The sequence below is a fragment of the Piliocolobus tephrosceles genome, chromosome 1 (genome assembly GCF_002776525.5).
Source record: "Piliocolobus tephrosceles isolate RC106 chromosome 1, ASM277652v3, whole genome shotgun sequence".
Taxonomy (NCBI): domain Eukaryota; kingdom Metazoa; phylum Chordata; class Mammalia; order Primates; family Cercopithecidae; genus Piliocolobus; species Piliocolobus tephrosceles.
Genome location: NC_045434.1, coordinates 215,446,723 through 215,464,821, shown reverse-complemented (window position 1 = coordinate 215,464,821; position 18,099 = coordinate 215,446,723). Strand labels below are relative to the sequence as shown.

The following is an 18,099-nucleotide window of genomic DNA, read 5'->3' as shown; positions in this document are numbered from 1 at the left end:
GGGGGGAATGCTGGCTGAAAGTGAAGGCACATACCCTTATATATCTGGCTAAGGAGGATGCAGATTTCTCTTTTACCATCTAAGTTTACCTGAAGTGGGGCCCATCCAACACAGGGCCAAGTTCCCTCCTCCCTGTCCCCTCTTCCTATTCCTGAACCAGCAGCACCTGCCCCACCCCAGGCCCTTGCCCTGCTCCCAGCTGCCCCTCCTTCCATCCCAAGACAGCTAGGTATTACGTGGGGCAGGACACGCAGCCATCGCCGTGTTCATAGAAGCCAGGCAGGCAGGTCCCACAGTCAGTATCTCTGCGAGAACCTGCAGTCCAGGAGAGGCATGCGTCAGCATGGAACACGAGTAGGGCAGGCAGGGAGAAGCGGGTCTGGGAGTAGATAGCCCTGGGTGGGGGTACTCACAGAGTAGCCGTGTGTGGCGGTGCAGGGCCCTGCAGTCTAGGCATGGTTGGCAGTAGAAGGGTGAACTGCTGACACATTGGCTGACCTGGCACTCCACAAACCAGCCTGGCTTACAGCCACAGCGGGTGTCGGCCACAGCTGAACAGTTCTCCAGGGCCACCTGGGAGGCTGGTGGGGGTGCAGGGAGATGGAGAGTGGAGAGTTAGGGCCAAACGCTCCCATAGAGAGGCAGAGGCAGACCCCCGCCCCCAAGAAAATGGAGACAGGAATAGGTGGAAGAGAGACAGGTGCAGGGCTACCCTAAAAAAGAGAGAAGCTCAGAGATTGAGGCCGACCAGAGGCCAAGGCACATGGAGAGATGGAAAGGTCACCAGGAAGAGAGAAGGGGCAAGGGCACCCTGAAGGAGGATCAGAGTGGAGGGTTCTGGCAAGGGTGGGTGCAGGACCCTCACACCCCAAGGTTGGGCCCAAGCCAGCCACTTCCTTCAGAAAGGCCTGTCCTTAGGAACCCCCTGCCAAGCACTGAGAAGCCCCTCACCCTGCTCATCACAGGCTTGGCAGCGGGCACATTCAGAATTATGGTGGTTCTCCCAGGCCAAGAAGGTGTCTTGGGGACACAGAAGGCAGGTGGAGTTGCCACAGGGCTCCGTGCAAGGGGCCTTCAGGTAGTGCCCTGTGGAACCAGGCAGGGGTCAGGCACGCAGAGGGGCTGCCCAGCAACCCTCGACCTGCTTCCCACCCTGCCCTCCCTCCCTCTTTCTCTCCAGCCTCCCCGTACCTCCCCTGCCAGCCTCCTCTTACCTCCCTGGCCTGCCCGCCACCTCTCCAGCCCTGCCTGTCCCATGCCTCTCCCACCCCCGTGGCCACTTACCCGCTGGGCAGCCCCTGCAACAAAACAGACCAATCTTCTTGTGGAAGTCACCGGCACAGTCACACCTGGGGCTGTGTGTGCCGCCCTGGGCCCGGGCCCCCAGCAGCACCAGGAGGAGCGCCTGGGGGACAGGTGCTGCTGACTCTCAGTGCAGCTGCCCACGTGGGGCCTCTCCCTGCCGGGTCTCCACCATTTCAGAGGCCCCAGCATTTGCCCACCGAACAGCCCACTTCCCAGGCCCCCCGCAGAAGGGGTGCCCACGGGTGGAGAGGAGACTAACTTCCTTCCCCCTGTGCACACACCAGGCTTCGGAGGGCCAGAGGAAGGGGCTCTTGCCAGCCTCTCACAAGCTTCCTGTCCACCAGAGCAGGGACACGGCAGCACCCACACCCCCACCCATGCTTTCTGTTGGAGGAGGGACACTGATCATTCTCTACCTGGGGCCCCCAGACCCTCCTGGGAGGGGTTTCCTCTCAGTGGAAAGGCTACGCCCTGGTGGAGCCTCTAACGAGGTCGGAAGGGGCGGCCAGCCCAGCCACAGGGAGGCTTGGAGTGGAGACGCGCCCGGGACCTCTTCCTTCACGGAGGCTCTTGGGACAAGGCTCAAAGCTGCCCCTCGCCTCCTGCGTCTCAACTCACCGTAGACACCGCTGCCACCGCTGCGGAGCCCCGCGGCCGCTGCTCCATGGCCCTCGGCGCCGCGCTCGGCCCTCCGACGGGCGCTCAGGGGCTTCCCGGCTCCGTGCGCTCTGCCCGTCGTGGTTCCGCCTTCACTCCCGCGCCCGCAGGGCCCGCCCCGCGCCGTCGAGAAGGGCCCGCCTGGCGGGCGGGGGAAGGCGGGGCCGCCGGAGGCCAACCGACTCCGACCGGGTGCCCCCTCTGGTCGGCCTAGACCTGAACTCATTTGGCAGCAGCGGAAAGGCCAAGGAGAACACGCAAAGCGCTGGGCTGCCTGCTGCGACCAGGGACACAGGATGGAGCTGCATCCCGGTCCCCACCCCGACTCTCGCCCCAACCCTGAGAACCACTTCAAGGTAGAACCAGGGCAAGTGACTTCTTTCTCCGCCTCCGCGCCCCCAGCCATGGAGGGGGTTGGGCCAAAAGTACCGGATGGGGCCAAGGGCAGTAGCTCAGGCCTGTAGTTCTAGCACTTTGGGAGGCTGAGGCGGGAGGATCACTTGAGGTCAGGAGTTCGAGACCAGCCTGACCAATATGGTGAAACCCCATCTCTATTTAAAATACAAACATTAGCCCAGCGTGGTGGTGCCTACCTGCAGTTCCAGCTACTAAAGTGGCTGGGGCAGGAGAATCGTGTGAACCCGGGAGGCAGAGGCTGCAGTGAGCCGAGATCACACCACTGCACTCCAACCTGGGCAACAGAGTGAGACTTTGTCTTAAAAAAAAAAAAAAAAGTACCTGAAGGGACCCCCATGGGGGACCCACCTTCCCAAGAGTGTGGAAACTGGGCAGATTCAGCCCTGAATCCCAGGAGGGCACCTGGGGAGAGGTTCTGATGGTGGCTGAAGGTGGGGAAGTCTGGGGATGTTGGTCTGGTAGCACCCCACCCCCCGTTACTTCCCAGGTGCTTCCCACGGGAAGCTCTATCCATAGGCCATCCGTGGCATGTGGAGGGGCACAGGAACGCAAAGAGGCCACCCTGAATTCAAGTGCCCCGAGTCACTGACCCCAAAGCAAAGGACTCGTCCCAGTGGAGTCTAGACAAGTCTTTATAAAAGAACCAAAAGCTCAATAAATACGTAACTTTACAGAACCTAGCCCAAGCCAGGGGTGGCCTGTGGGACTGGGAAGGTGGGGGCGAGGCAGGAGCGAGTCCCACTGGAGGCCAGTGAGGGTAGAAGTGTGATGGGCAGCCTGGGAGCCCAGCCCTGGATTCGAGTTGAGCTGTTAACTTCGGGGAGTAGGTGACGAGGGGCTGCCTGGGCAGGTCAGGTGGTACTGTGGCCTGGGCCTCCTCCACTCCATCCGGTCTGGCAAAGCACAAATCAGGCCCGGGTGTAGGCAGGGATCCTCCCCAGCATCCGGCTCATGCACACAGGAGGCAGCAACTGAAGCAGGTGCCGGCACGCCCCATGAGGCAGGCTGTCTACTGTCAATGGCACTCTTGGGGGCCTCCCTCCGCTCAGACCTCCCTACAGGGTGGGGAAGGGAGTCTTTCTTTGGCTGACACCGTTCAGAGTGGCTCTGGTCACCCTCTCTTCCCCACGGCACTCCTCAGGCCCCTTCACTACTGCCCACCACAGCCCCCTGCACCCAGACACTGGGCAGCGTTCAGGCTCCCTCCACCATCACCCTCCCCAGATGCGATGCTCCCAGGCATGACTGGGCCCCCATGCCAGTGCCCTGAGCCACTTGCCCTACCCCAGGCCAGGCCACTCACGAGGCAGTGAGCGTGGAGTTAAGCAGCAGGGTGGTCCTGATTCGGTAGAGCTGGGCCAGGGTCAGCTTCCTGTGCTGGGTGGAGACTCCTGGTGGGGGCTCAGGCTGGACCCTGGGAGAGGCCCCCGAGGGCAGGTCTCCACACCTCTTCCTATGGGAGCCTGCAGGTTCCCCGGCCAGGCAGCTAGCTAGCCTAGGACCACTGCCAGGGCTAGGGGCCCCCCCGGCAATTCCAGCTGGGCCTAGCTTCCTGAGGGGAGCCCTGAGTCCTAATACCTGGGGCTGGGACAGCCAGGCAGAGCTCTGACAGGCTGCGGCCGGGGGCAGAGGATGTTCCATGGGTGCCGGCCCCTGCCAGCAGCTGGAGGAGGCTGGCCTCGGACTTAGACTTGAGGAGTTGGGGTGGGCAGGTTAACAGCTGGACAGGGGTGCGGCGGCGGAGACGGGGCGAGGGTGGAGGGGAAGGAGCTCGTGGGGAATCTGGGGGCCGAGGCACTAGTTCTGCCACAGGGCCTGGGGCCACAAAGTCTTGTAAGGAGGTTGGGGAGAGGGTGCCGTAGGCAGAGTCCATGGAGCAGGAGCGGCCGTCCACTGGACCCAGGGGCAACAGCTCACTGGTGGGCGTGGCAGATGAGGCAATGGTGCTGAGAGAGGTCTCATCGGACTGGGAGCTGAAAGGACCGCCGTCGAACTCGGGGGAGGACAGCGTCTCCCCAGGCTCCACCACAACCATGGCCAGGGTCTCCGTGGAGCCATCTGAGGCACTGTGGGGCCAGGAGCAGAGTCAGCCCAGGCCATGAAACCTAGATGACCTGAGGCAGCCCCAGGCCGGGCAGTGCACAGTGGTTTATACCCTCTGCCCTCCTGGGCCTGGAGGCTCAGAGATGGCAGCATGTGGCAGGTGTGGCAGATCTTCCAGCTCTAGTGCCCACAACAGACCTCAGTAGCGAGCCCAGTACTCTTCCCTGCCAAGGCTGGATCTGCCCTAAGGATCCTCAGCACAGCACCCCAGGTAGCTACCACGAATGGATCAGAGCTGGCAGCACGTGGAAAGGTGTCTGCCCACCCCACCTGGACTCTGGGGGAGATAGAGCCCCACTCCCAGTGTTCATGACAAGAAGCCACTGGGAGGAAGGGAGGGTGGCTGGGCCTTCAGGAGTCCTGGGCTGGAGTACTTGTCCTGGTTTGACGTGCTGGGTGGTCATGAGCAGACATACCAGTGCTGAGAGTCGGGGCTGCCGCTGCTTTTCCGCATGATGGTGGGGGAGCTGGCAGCTGAATTGCCACTCTCCTCGCCTTCCTCCTCCTCCTCCTCCTCTTCCTCCTCCTGCTCATCCTCCTCCTCTTCCAGGCTCTGCAGGGACTGCTGGCTGCCTGGTGGCTCCTGTGTGCGCAGCTGTTGCAGCTGGTTCTGCAGGCAGTGTTGGGGTACATGGGGCAGAATGGGTTGTAACCAGCAGCTCCCTAATCTGCCCTGCCCACCCACTCACTACTCTGCGCTCACCTGGGCGTTGTAAATGGTGTCCACCCAGCCACGGCACAAGGCCTGGCCGCTGGCCTGGAATGTGTAGGCCCCTACAGCACTGTGAAACTCATTCAGGTAGATAAGGAGGAAGGACCCTGGTTAGAGAAAGCCCAAGTCAGTGTCAGCAGAGACGATGGCCCTCGCCTATCACAGTCCCTGACCAGGAACAGGGGACCAGGGCCCCTTACCAGGGTCCCGTAGCTCCCGGCACACAATCTTGTCCACTAGCAGGGGTGGCCTGATGACCCTGGTCCTCTCTGCCTTCTTCACTGCCTTAGTCACCAACAGCAGATCCGTGAAGAGGAAGCAGTACACATCCATCTGCAGTGTGGGGTGGGGGCAGTGCAGAGAGGCCAGCAGGGTCAGGGCCGGGGACTGTGGCCCCAGCCTCCCCTGGGAGCATTCAGTTTTTGTCAAACACTCCTCCCAGCATGAACCTTCAAGTAAAATTAAAATGAAGAGGAAGATGATTCTCTTTCACTGAGATGTATGTTGATGACTTAATACAAGTTTACATTAAAAAGAAGAGTGATGACTTTGAAGTCACCATGTGCAACCTCTCAGCCTGCCCCGTGCCTGAAAGGGCCACAGCACAGTAGCAAGGCTCTGGGGTTCCTGGCCCACTTGTGGAATGTGGCTGCCCTCCCACCAGGAACCCACGTGACACCGACAAATGGGTACCACTGGTGCCTTCAAGGGCTAGGACCCTGCGGCTGGATTTGTGAATGGCAGAGAACTGTCATTCACTATGACAAAGTCACCTGTTCTTGAGTCACCACCCAAGTGACTGGGGAGCTGAGAACCAGTGACTGGGGCCCAGAAGGTCCCCAGGAAGGACAGGGCATGGGGATGGGGTGGCCCTGGAATCACCTTGCTGTCCTTCCCCTCCTTCATCTTCAGGCTCCCCTCCAGCAGCAGCTGCCGCGTCTCCTCCGGGGAGGCGCCGGGGATGGGCGCTGTCAAGTCCAGGTGCAGAAATTCCTTCAGGAGCTGGGGACAGAGGGCATGAGTGTAGGGGAGGCCAGAGCCTGACTCCCATCTCAGCTAGGCATCCTCAGTGAGATGCCTAGCACAGACCCTGCCTGCCAGCTTGGCCTTCGTCTCTCCCCAGCCGGCAACCCCCGCAGACACACGCCCACCTTGTCCACTTCGTCGCTGCTGCTTTCCACCACCTCGTAGGCGTCGATGCGGCTCACCACAGCCGCCAGCCGCTGCCGCTCCTGGCGCTGCCGCATGCACGCATTCACGTGGTGGATGAAGCGCTCCACGGAATCGATCTAGGCGCAGGCAAGGGGGCTTCAGGCCCAGGGTCATGACGGGGCAGACAGCCGTGCAGGGGAGACCACCCCTGCCAGCCACCAGGGTTTACCATGGTGACGACGGCCTCCTTGGCGCGCGGCTCCTCGGTCTTCCTCAGCACCGACTTGAGCAGCAGAGGGTACTTGGTGAGCCGCTGGTGGGGTTTGGCCAGCATGTCGCTCAGCTTCAGCCGCTGGCACTGTGGGTGCTTCTCGGCCCACTGTGGTAGGGGAGCGGGGACGGGGCTCAGGGTAGGCCCCGCCCCACCCGGCCCCACCCAGGGTCCCGTCCTCCTGCGCCCCCGCCCACGGCGCGCACGCTCTCACCGTGATGTAGGCCCGGAAGAGGTCGTTGTCGCGCAGCAGACCGCGCATGTACTCCATGCAGCCCTCCTCCTCCATGCAGTAGCGGATGTAGGGCTTGAAGAGCGAGCCGAACTGGCCCGGGGCAGAACAACCACGGCGCCGGTTACTGCGCGCTCCCTGTGGGCCGGCCCGCGCCAGGCGCTGCGCAAGCGCTTCCTTACTGCACTTGGGCGACCACCCCAAGGGGGGGGCAAGCTTATGATCCCTGTTTCCAGATGAGGAAACTGAGCCTCAGCCAAACAGATCACTCGCGGCCAGGGAGCAGGGGTAGATGGCCAGGTGAGGGCTCAAACCCGGGCGACCGCCTCGTAATTCCTCACCCTTGGCCACAGGAAGTCAAGTGCGGTCACGGGCCCGGGGGAGGTTGGGGATGCTGGGCAGACCGGATCGGGCCGTGGAGCCTTTTCGGCGCCCCAGCCCTACCTCAGTGCCCCTGCCTGCGCCAGGCGCCGCCCGTACCATCTTGAAGCCTTTGAGGAAGTCCCCGGGCTGTAGCAGCGCCCGTGTGCGCCGCGCCTTCTCCAGCACTGGCGCCATCACGCCGGCCCACAGCCTGCGGTGCAGCTGCGCGATCTCCGGGATGTTGCTGAACAGACGCTCCGCCTCCACCTGGGCGCCGCGGGAGGTGCGGTTGGCCACGCCCCTCCGCCAGGTTAGCCCCGCCCCACGTCCAGGTCCCGCCCTCCTTCCCGGTACCTCACCCGCCGCCGCCCCCGGACCCCAGCGCACCTCACACAGCAGCCCTGATTCTTGCAGGTTCAGGAGGCAGCACAGGAACAGCTGTGGGATCAGGGGATGGTGTGGCTGGGGTCGGGAGGTTGTCTCAGCCCTAAGACCCCACCCGGCCTCAGGCTCCCCAGCCACTCCTTCCCCTTCCCCTTTCCAGGAGGCCCCACAGCAGCCAGGGATACGGAGGCTGTACCCTTTGGCCTTCGCACCTGGGAAGTCCAGACCCTGAGGAAAGACCCAGCCTTCAACAGCCCTCCCGGGGTCACGCTGCCCTGGTCCCTCCGGGAGGGAAGCTCCAGGGAGACTGGCCTTGCAGCCACGCCTGGAATTCCCTTCTCCACTTCCACCCTGGCTCAGCCTCCATATTTCACCTCTGAGGATGCTTCCTCCCTCCAGGAAGCTCCAAGCCCAGGGCAGGTGCTCCCCTTCCTGAGCCGAAATCCCTACACTGCCGTCTCACTCCAGCCCGTCCAGGGTGTGGGCTGCTGGGCACCCAGCACACAGCAAGTGTTGGGAAACAGCCACTGAACGAAAGTGAAAGAATGAAGCCTCACCTGTGCTAATTCAGTTGAACCTGGCAAACCTGCCGGAAGCCCCCTCCCAGGTTCCTCTAGGAGCCACCTCCTCCCTGGGCACAGCCCTTGTCTGACTTTCCTGCCCCCACCTCATTGCCAGGCACCTGCTCCTTCTGCAAAGGCCCAGACTCAGCTGAGGGCTGCCAGAAAGAGACCAGAAAGAGGGGGGCAGGGTGAACACAGGGACCAGCGCAGCCCCTACTCACGTTGGTGATGACCCGCAGTTTCCTGATGTAGGAGGCCTCCGTGTGCAGCAGCTCCCACACTGCCTCTTGCTGGTGGCACTGCCGCCGGGTCAGCTTCTACAGAGAGGGCAGGACGGGTCAACAAGGAGGCCTGGAGCACCTTAGGGTGGCCAGGGAGGATAAGCAAACTGCACGCAGCTTTCTCATTTTCCCAAAGGGGACACAGAGGTCCCAAGAGGAGCAGGGTCACCCTTGGTACCACATGAATAATCACAGTCAAGACACCCAAGATCTGGGCCCTCCTCTGCCATTAAAGCAGCCAAGCAGCACACCATTTTCATCCAGCCCCCGTCTCCAAAGTGGGTTAATAGTAACAGTGGCCTCTTTGGGGCATCCCATGGAACATCTCATCACTGGATCCTCCTCCCAAGGGCTGTCCTCCTTTCGGCACAAGGAGGGGGCAGCACTGTGGCCCGCACTCACCTCATGCCCATCAATGAGCTCCCGCCAGCTGTCCTCCAGCCTCAGGCAGGCATTGTCCTCATCCTCGTCCTCATCATCCTCCTCCTCCCAGGAGTCATGGTCGAAGCGCAGCCTCCGGGGCAGCCTAGGCAGCCCGAAGAGGCTGTAGGTGTGCAGCTTGCCCTCCAGCTGCTCCATCTTGTCTACCTCCTGGAAGGATACCCTGGTCAGGGTCAGCGGTCACGGCCAGCCAGCTGCCTGACCCTGGGCAGATGGGGCCACATACCCGGCCAAAGGCGCTGCTGCTGGGGCCCGAGCTGAAAAAGCCGCTGAAGCGACTGGCCGCCCGGTTCTTCCAGCTGTCGCCGCTGCTGGTGCTGCCACTGCTGCCACTGGGCAAAGAGCAGCTGGAGGGCGTGGGGGGCTCCTGCCCAGGGATGCTCACCTCCCCCAGGAACTCCGACATGTTCTTCCGGCGGCGGCCAGGGGCCTGACCAGGGAGGGGTGGTCAGGGCCGGGAGCCCCTGCCCGCCCCCATGGCCCCACCCCAAGGCGGGTTTCCAGGGCCTCAGGCCAGCCTGGGATGGAGGAGGGTCTCTGCATCTCTACCCTGGGGTGTCCCCTCCCCTGGGACCCAGACACGTCTGGAGACTGGAAGGTCCAGACACCGATATGCCCAGACCATCAGCCCCAAGTCCCTCAGCTTCAAGCATGAAGCACAGAGTTACACACGCTCAGATGCACTCTGGAACACGGCTCCGGGCGGTCTGTAGCCCCGGGCACTTCTCTCGCGCACACATGCACACACAGGTTCCCTGACCCGCTGAGTCTCAGATACAAGCCCTCACCTTGCGCTAGATCCAGAGAGAGAGGGTCCCTTACTCTCACAGCCGGCCCCATTTTCCAGAAGGGGCAATTAAATCCTCAAGAGGGGGCAGTGAGAGACCCAGGGTGACTGCCTCTGAGGAGGGGCTGTGGGTCCAGCCTGGGCCCCTTCCCACCCCCTCCCCTGACACACCCCCTCCTCCTCACCAAGATGTCCAGGCTCTCCCGGCGGCTCTGGGGGTCCATGCGCTCCAGGGCGGGGGGCCCAGTCCCAGCTGGCCGCAGGATCGGCAGACTCAAGGACTTGGAGTCCTTCACGCCCTGCTCCACCTTGCCCTCATCTCCAGGCTTGGCTGGGGCCGCATGAGGGGGCCAGGAGAGATCCTCAGGACCCAGGTCTGGTGGAGGAGGGGGCCCCAGTCCTCTCTCCCCGGAGGATCCACACCAAGGCCTGCCTGCCCTCCCCCTACAGCCCTGCCCTGCCAGCCCCCCCCCCCCCACCCCGTCCCCCCTGCCTCTCCCCCCAGCAAGCAGCACCCAGCAGAGACACCTGTATGGTAATGAGGCTGCTCAGGCCCACAGCCAATGGGAACCTGAGCCTGGGAAGGTGCCCATATCCAGGAGGCTCCGCCTGGCCCAGCGGCCCCATTTGGCCCAGGCTGCTGCTCACCTTTGACACGAAGATAGTGTCCCCCGAACCTGTAGGCCTCGAAGGAGAGGGACAGGGGTGTGTTGGACTGGTCCAGGTAGATGTCCACTTTGCCCAGCGCGATGCCCTTCCTTTCAAATACAGGCAGCAGCACCTCCCTGCCCCCAGGACAGGAGGCGTGTGCATTAGAACAAGGCGGCCAGTCGCTTCAGCTTGGGCCCTGCCCCCACGAGCCCCTGCCCCACCCACAGCCCCAGCTGCCCCCACCTTCCCCCACCTTCCCAACGGAAAAGGGAAGCCCGCGTGGGATCACACGCAGGTCCACAGACACCTGCCCGCAGAGGTCCTCACACAGGCGCATCTGCACACCACGGCAGACCTGTCACACGCCTGCCCACACGCAGGCCTGGCTCCTGCATACATGATTAAAACGCACAAGTCCACGGACCCTGCCACACTCCCTCACAGTGGCGTGCACACCCGCACGGGTCTGCCCACGCAGGGATGTTGCTCACTTACGGGCCGCCGCACAGACACAGAGGTCATACCTGCAGAGACCCGGAACCTGCGACATGGGGCCACCCCTGCTCCCAGTCCCACTTCCATCCTGAGCCCCACCAAGCCCTACCCCAGCGACTTCTTCTTCATGGCTGGGACGATCTCCGTCTCGATGTCCACATTCAGGTCAAATTTCAGGGTGAAGCACTCCTTGCTCGGGTCCTGAGAGAATGGGGCGGGGCGGGACGGGGAGGAGCTGTGAGCTTCTCCTCCCCACCCTCCCCACCCTCCGGTCTGGGATGGGAACCCCAGCAAGAAAGGGAACCCCAGTGATCTCCCAGGCCTCTGCAGCCTGGGATGCAGACCTCCCCACCCCAGTCCCGGAGGGAGGCCCAGGCTCAGGGAAGGGCGCAGGCTGTCGGGAACCCCCATGCGCCGCCCCGGGGATGCTCCTCACATCCGTGTGTCTCCTCCTTGCTTTCTTCTTGGAGAGTTTCAGGCCTGTGCTCTTCCGGTCCCTGCAGGGAAGCGGGGAGGGCAGAGGCTGGAGGTGTGGGTGGCCCTCGCCAGCGTGGGCGGCGAGTGGGCCTGTGGCTTCGCCGCCCTTCGCTCACCCTAGGTGACAGGTAACCCGCGTGGATTCAACCCTGCCCGGCCCGAATGGGGCTGTGCGCCCTCTGGTGGCCAACATGGGAGTCACACCGAACGGTACCTGGTCTGGTGTGGGCCAGGATCCCAAGCGCCCTGAAGGCTGGCCCAGGCTGGGTGGCCTCTTCCCGTAGTCAGGACAGCCACAGGGGTGGGGAGAGGTCTGCCCATCAGCCTTACTCGGGGAGGGCACCAAAGCATCTGGTCCTGAATGTCTGATCTGAGACCCAGCCTTGGGGACCCCCAGGTATCTCTCTGCCCACTCACCCCTCACCTACCCTTTGCCATCCACAGAGCTCTCCTCCTCCTCCTCCTCCAAGTCCACCGCGGGGCTGGTGCGCGGCGGGCATGACCGGGTGGACACGTTCCGGGCAAGGACAGAGCCTTGGGAGAAAGCGGGAGGGGGTTGTGCCTCCCCGCCCCTCCTTAGCCTGCAGCATGGCCGCCTCCAGAGGGACCACAGTCTTACCCTGGAACCCCCAGATGAAAGGTAGCGAGGGCCCTTCAGTTCTGTGAGGAGAGGGGCTCAGCCATTGTTTTTTGTTTTGAGACAGGGTCTCACTCTGTCACCCAGGCTGGAGTGCAGTGGCTTGATCTCAGCTCACTGCAACCCCTGCCTCCTGAGTTCAAGCGATTCTCGTGCTTCAGCCTCCCAAGTAGCTAGGATTACAGGCGTGCGCCACCATGCCCAGCTCATGTTTTTCTATTTTTGGTAGTGACAGGGTTTCAACATGTTGGCCAGACTGACCTCAAACTCCTTACCTCAAGTGATCCACCCACCTCAGCCTCCCAAAGTGCTGGGATTACAGGTGTGAGCCCCCTCTCATGGCCTCAGTCATTGCTATCTATCCCCACAGACCCAAAAGGACACAAAGGCCCGGGGATGACACCCATGGTAAAGCTCCACCCCAAAAGCAAACCCACCTGTGGCCTCAGTTTACCCTTCTATAAAATAAGGATAAGGGAGCCCTGCCTCCGGGGTTGTTACAGGAAGGGACCAAAGTCCGTGGCTCTTTCTTCCAGGCCTCCCCTCCCCCATGCTGTGACCACACCTGAATTCCCAAGGGGCCCTGGCAGAGGGAGATAATCCTTTTGTTTGTTTATTGTTTTTTAAGACAGGGTCTCCCTCCATCGCTCAGGCTGGAGTGCAGTGGCACGATCACGGCTCACTGGAGCCTCCATTGTCTGGGTTCAAGCAATCCTTCCACCTCAGCCTCCAAGTAGCTGGGACCACAAGAGGGTGCCACCACACCTGGCTAATTTTTGTATTTTTTGTATGCCAGACATGAGCCACCGTGCCCAACCAGAAGAATCCTTTTGTTCCTCTGATCAGCTGGGAAAGGACACAGGGGTTGGCATTTCTCACCAGGCCTGGGTGCCTGCAAGTCACCCCTCCACAGGCAGTTGATGGTGGGCCTGAGCTGGGTCCCTGCTCAGCAAGAGGAATTTCTTATTTCCTGCTACAAGTGCCTCCTGACCTGACCACCCTACTCCACACTGCCTCTGCTAGGCCCACAGCCTGGCTTGGAGGACTTTCTAGTTCTGCCTGTCCCCTGCCCTGAGGACAGGCAGAACTAGAAAGAAAGGGGCCTTCTCTGTGTGGGCCACAGGCCAGGGGCAGGAGCAGCTGGGGGAGGTGAGAACCAGTGAGAACACAGCACCAGATAGACAAAGGCCTGCCTCTGGGAGGGTCATGGACTTTTTCTCTTGCTAAAAAACATTTGGAACAAAAGGAACTGTGACATACTCGGGTTTCATTATGTACAGTCGACTTGTCCTTATGATGCCCTAGCACGGTTCCAGTGGTTACTGAAACACTACTACAGGAGCTCTGGGGGCCCGAGCTGTGGCTCCCGCCTGTGCTCACCTTGTGGAGGAAGGTCAAAGCGGACATGGCCATCGTAATGCATGGCGCTGTGGAACTTGCTGTCACAGGCCTCGCAGAGGTTGAGGGGTCCCCGGCGGTGCAGCTGCTGGCAGTCGGCGTGGTGACATACCTGGGGTGGGGACAGAAGACTTCAGGAGGTCCGCGAGCTCCACCACATCCCCCGATCCCGGCTCAGGGCTGCAGGGACTTAGAATGAACCACCCTGCTCCAAGCTGGGCCAGCTCTCCCTAATGGACCCATCCCTCGATCCAGGGTGAGGGGACACCCCCCAGCAGTCCCCCGTCTCCCACATCATCAGGTTTCCCCTCTGCTGGATCATTCCCCCGTCGGCACACCAACACGTGGTTATTTTTTCTCCACCTTTTTTTTTTTTTTTTGAGACAGAGTCTCGTTCTGTCACCCAGACTGGAGTGCAGTGGCTTGATCTCAGCTCACTGCAACCTCTGCCTCCCGGATTCACACAATTCTCCTGCCTCAGCCACCCCAGTAGCTGGGATTACAGGCGCATACCACCACGCCCAGCCAAATTTTTTTTTTTTTTTTTTTTTGAGACGGAGTCTCGCTCTGTCGCCCAGGCTGGAGTGCAGTGACGCGATCTCAGCTCACTGCAACCTCCGCCTCCTGAGCTCACGCCATTCTCCTGCCTCAGCCGCCTGAGCAGCTGGGACTACAGGCGCCCACCACCACGCCCGGCTAATTTTTTTTGTATTTCTAGTAGAGATGGGGTTTCACCGTGTTCGCCAGGATGGTCTCGATCTCCTGACCTCATGATCCACCTGCCTCGGCCTCCCAAAGTGCTGGGATTACAGGCGTGAGCCACCGTGCCCGGCCATTTTTTTGTATTTTTAGTAGAGACAGGGTTTCACTATGTTGGCCAGACTGGTCTTGAACTCCTGACCTCGTGATCTGCCTGCCTCGGCCTCCCAAAGTGCTGGGATTACAGGCGTGAGCCACCGCGCCCGGCTTCTCCATCTTTTTTTTCCTTTCTTTGAGACAGGGAGTGCAGTGGCACAATCATGGCTCACTGCAGCCTTGACTTCCCACACTCACGTGATCCTCTAGCCTCAGCCTCCCGAGTAGCTTGGACTAGAAGCATGCACTACCACAGGCTAGTTTTTGTATTTTTTGTAGAGATAGGGTTTCACCATGTTGCCCAGGCTGGTCTCAAACTCCTGGCCTCAAGTGATCTGCCCACCTTGGCCTCCCAAAATGCTGGCATTACAGGCCACGCCTAGCCTTATTTCTTCATTTTACAGAGGCCTCACCTCACCCGCCAGCTTAGGCTGACTTTCTTTCTTTCCCTTCACAGCTAAACTCTGTAAACAGGTATCAATATTCACGACTTCCTAGTTCTCTCCTCCCACTCTCTATTTTTCCCAAGTTTTGTTTTAAAATATTTCTTTTCTTTTTATTTTTTTAAATTTTTTTTGAGAAGGGATCTTGCTCTGTTGCCCAGGCTGGTGTACAATGGCGCGATCTCGGCTCACTGCAACCTCCACCTCCCAGGTTCAAGCGATTCTCCTGCCTCAGCCTCCTGAGTAGCTGGGATTACAGGCGCATGCCACCACACCAGACTAATTTTTGTATTTTTAGTAGAGACGGAGTTTCACCATGTTGGCCGGGCTGGTATCGAACTCCTGGTCTCAGGTGATCCGCCTGCCTCAGCCTCCCAAAGTGCTGGGATTACAGGCGTGAGCCACCGCACCCAGACTTGTTTTAAAATATTTCAAACCTACCAAAAATTATAAGAATAGCACACGCCCTCTGGACTCCCCAGTTGTTGGTATCTGCCACATCTGCTTTCTCTCCCATTCTCTTCTCAGCACCCCCCTCCCCTGGGGCAGAAACCATGGTGCTGCCTAAGAACAAAGACACCTTTCCTACAAAACCCCATAGAATTGTCGCATTTGGGAAACTGGACCTTGATATAGAGTCTATGTTGACATTTTCCCAAGTATCTAAACAATGTTCTTACAGATATGCTTCCTCATATAGGAACTAATCAAAGTTCACACGTGGCATTTGGTTATGTCTGTTTATCCTTTAAGAATGAATTCTGGCCAGATGAGGTGGCTCATGCCTATAATCCCAGCACCTTGAGAGGCCGAGGTGGGCGGATTGCTTGAGGTCAGGAGTTCAAGACCAGCCTGGCCAACATGGCGAAACCCCGTCTCTACCAAAAATACAAAAAATTAGCCAAGCATGGTGGTGCGTGCCCATAGTCCCAGCTGCTTGGGAGGCTGAGGCAGGAGAATCACTTGAACCCGAAAGACGGAGGTTGCAGTGAACCGAGATCGGACCACCATTCTCTAGACTCCTTACTTGTTTTTTGTGGTCTTCTGTTTTTTTTTTGGGACAGAGTCTCACTCTGTCACTGAGGCTGGAGTGCAGTGGCACGATCTCAGCTCACTGCAAGCTCCTCCTCCTGGGTTCAAGCCATTCTCCTGCCTCATCCTCCCGAGTAGCTGGGACTACAGGTGCCCGCCACCACGCCCGGCTAATTTTTTGTATTTTTAATAGAGACGGAATTTCACCATGTTAGCCAGGATGGTCTGGGTCTCCTGACCTCGTGATCTGCCCGCGTTGGCCTCCCAAAGTGCTGGGATTACAGGCGTGAGTCACCACACCCGGCCTTGTTTCTTGTGGTCTTTTATTACATTGACTTTGTTTTTTTTCTTCAAGACAGGGTCTCACTCTGTAGCCCAGGCTGGAGTACAGTGGCATGATCACAGCTCACTGCAACCTCAACCTCCTGGACTCAAGTAATCCTCCTGCCTCAGCCTCCTTAGTAGCTGGGACTACTAGGTGCATGCCACTACGCCCAACTAATTTTTTTATTTTCAGTAGAGACAGGGTCTCACTCTGTTGCCCAGGCTAGTCTTGAACTCCTGGGCTCAAGCAATCTGCCCGCCTTGACCTCCCAAAGAGCTGGGATTACAGGCATGGGCCAACATGCCTGGCCGACCTTGACATTTTTTAAGCCTTTGAGCCAGCAGCCTTGCACAGAGCTCCTCAATGTGGATCCGTCTGGTGGTCTTCAGAAAGTTTCAAACTGAGTGTTCAGGCAGGGACACCACAGAGCTGACTGTGTGTTCTTGCTATTTGCCTGTAATGCTGGATCCTCTGGGGACCTCTGTACCTTGTAGAGTCCCTTTTTCCCCTATAATTAATAAGTAATCTGTGGCGTGGCACTTTGAGATGTCTTGTTCCCCAGTAATCTCACTCAATCGCTTGAGGTCAGGAGTTCAAGACCAGCCTGGCCAACATGACAAAACCCCATCTCTACTAAAAATATAAAAAATTGCCAGGCACAGTGGCTCATGCCTGTAATCTTAGCGCTTTGGGAGGCCGAGGCGGGCAGATTGCCTGAGCCCTGGGGTTCGATAGCAGCCTGGGCAATACGGTGAAACCCCGTCTCTACTAAAATACAAATTAGTCGGCCATGGCAGCATGCGCCTGTAGTCCCAGCTACTCGAGAGGCTGAGGCAGGAGAGTTGCTTGAACCCGGGGGCAGAGGTTGTAGTGAGCCAAGATCACACCACTGCATTCCAGCCTAAGTGACAAAGCGAGACTCCGTCTCCAAAAAGAAAAAAAAAAAAAACAAAAAAACAAAAAATTAGCCAGGCATGGTGATGTGAGCCTGTAGTCCTAAGAGCTTTAGCATACATAGATGATATTTGATTCTTCTGATGGCTGCATTGGCTGCAAGGTGGGGGATTTCCTTTTTTTTTTTTTTTTTTTTTTTTTGAGACAGGGTCTCCCTCTGTCACCCAGTCTGGAGGTGCAGTGCCACAATCTTGCCTCATGCCTCACTGCAACCTCCACCTCCTGGGTTCAAGGGATTCTCCTGCCTCACTCTTCCAAGTAGCTGGAACTAAAGGCATGCACCACCACACCCAGCTAATTTTTAGTAGAGACAGGGTTTCACCATGTTGCCCAGGTTGGTCTCGAACTCCTGGGCTCGACTGATCCACCCGCCTCAGCCTCCCAAAGGGCTGGAATTAGTGTTGGGATTACAGGTGTCAGCCACCATGCTAGCTTGGGGTCACTCTTGACAACCTCTGTTACACCTCCATCTAGTCAGCCCAAAAATTCCGCTGGCTCCACCTTTAGTATCTGTGGCCTCAACCCAGCCACAGCTCATAAGTGTGCCACTGCCCAGCCACCTCTTAGCTGGATGACAACAACGGCCTCAAAACTAGCCTTACTGCTACCCCTGTCCCCCACAATATCTCGTCCATGGGCAGCTAGAGTGGGCCCTGTTCAAAGAGGAGTCCCACTGTATCTACTCAAAACCCTCCAGGGGTTCCCATCTCACTCTGAATAAAAGCCGAAAGGGGCCGGGCGCAGTGGCTAAGCCTGTAATCCCAGCACTTTGGGAGGCCGAGGCGGGCGGATTACCTGAGGTCAAGAGTTCGAGACCAACCTGACAAACATGGAAGAAACCCCGTCTCTACTAAAAATACAAAATTGGGGGGGAGGGGGGAGGGATTGCATTGGGAGTTATACCTGATATAAATGACGAATTGATGGGTGCTGACGAGTTGATGGGTGCAGCACACCAACATGGCACAAGTATACATATGTAACAAACCTGCACGTTATACACATGTACCCTAGAACTTAAAGTATAATAATAAAAAATTAAATTAAATTAAATTAAAAAAAATACAAAATTAGCTGGGCGTGGTGGTGCATGCCTGTAATCCCAGCTACTCGGGAGGCTGAAGCAGGAGAATTGTTTGAATATGGGAGGCAGAGGTTGCAGTG

The 18,099-nt window shown here is 59.1% G+C and overlaps 3 protein-coding genes across 5 annotated transcripts in view; 1 reads left to right on the top strand and 2 right to left on the bottom strand.

Annotated features, from left to right (window-relative positions):
- ESPN (espin) overlaps positions 1-229 on the top strand; it is a 49,022-nt gene extending 48,793 nt beyond the window's left edge. Inside the window, exon 13 of the mRNA XM_031936248.1 lies at positions 181-229. Coding sequence (XP_031792108.1) covers positions 181-229 — 49 coding nt within the window. The remainder of the gene's footprint in view (positions 1-180) is intronic.
- On the bottom strand, positions 1-2,556 carry TNFRSF25 (TNF receptor superfamily member 25). Of its 3 annotated transcripts, XM_023215214.1 has the most exons (5): positions 1,924-2,556; positions 1,285-1,405; positions 952-1,086; positions 414-581; positions 1-315 (listed from the first exon to the last, which is right to left on the bottom strand). In XM_023215214.1, exons 1-5 carry the CDS (start codon positions 1,969-1,971, stop codon positions 233-235), a joined length of 555 nt encoding a protein of 184 aa, XP_023070982.1. In that variant the 5' UTR covers positions 1,972-2,556; the 3' UTR covers positions 1-232. The 3 variants fall into 3 exon arrangements, with proteins under 3 accessions (XP_023070982.1, XP_023070981.1, XP_023070983.1); XM_023215213.2 differs by lacking the exon at positions 1,285-1,405; XM_023215215.1 differs by lacking the exons at positions 1-315; positions 414-581 and having other exon boundaries at positions 962-1,086; positions 1,285-1,298.
- A 1,122-nt stretch (positions 2,557-3,678) lies between these two features.
- Positions 3,679-18,099, bottom strand: part of PLEKHG5 (pleckstrin homology and RhoGEF domain containing G5) — a 30,914-nt gene continuing 16,493 nt past the window's right edge. The window contains 20 exon segments of the mRNA XM_023215216.1: positions 3,679-3,903; positions 3,905-4,445; positions 4,899-5,092; positions 5,186-5,301; positions 5,395-5,527; positions 6,077-6,196; positions 6,346-6,483; positions 6,576-6,725; positions 6,832-6,942; positions 7,330-7,479; positions 7,600-7,650; positions 8,381-8,476; positions 8,843-9,031; positions 9,108-9,311; positions 9,854-9,999; positions 10,317-10,453; positions 10,924-11,015; positions 11,251-11,311; positions 11,720-11,825; positions 13,309-13,438. Coding sequence (XP_023070984.1) covers positions 3,679-3,903; positions 3,905-4,445; positions 4,899-5,092; positions 5,186-5,301; positions 5,395-5,527; positions 6,077-6,196; positions 6,346-6,483; positions 6,576-6,725; positions 6,832-6,942; positions 7,330-7,479; positions 7,600-7,650; positions 8,381-8,476; positions 8,843-9,031; positions 9,108-9,311; positions 9,854-9,999; positions 10,317-10,453; positions 10,924-11,015; positions 11,251-11,311; positions 11,720-11,825; positions 13,309-13,438 — 3,090 coding nt within the window.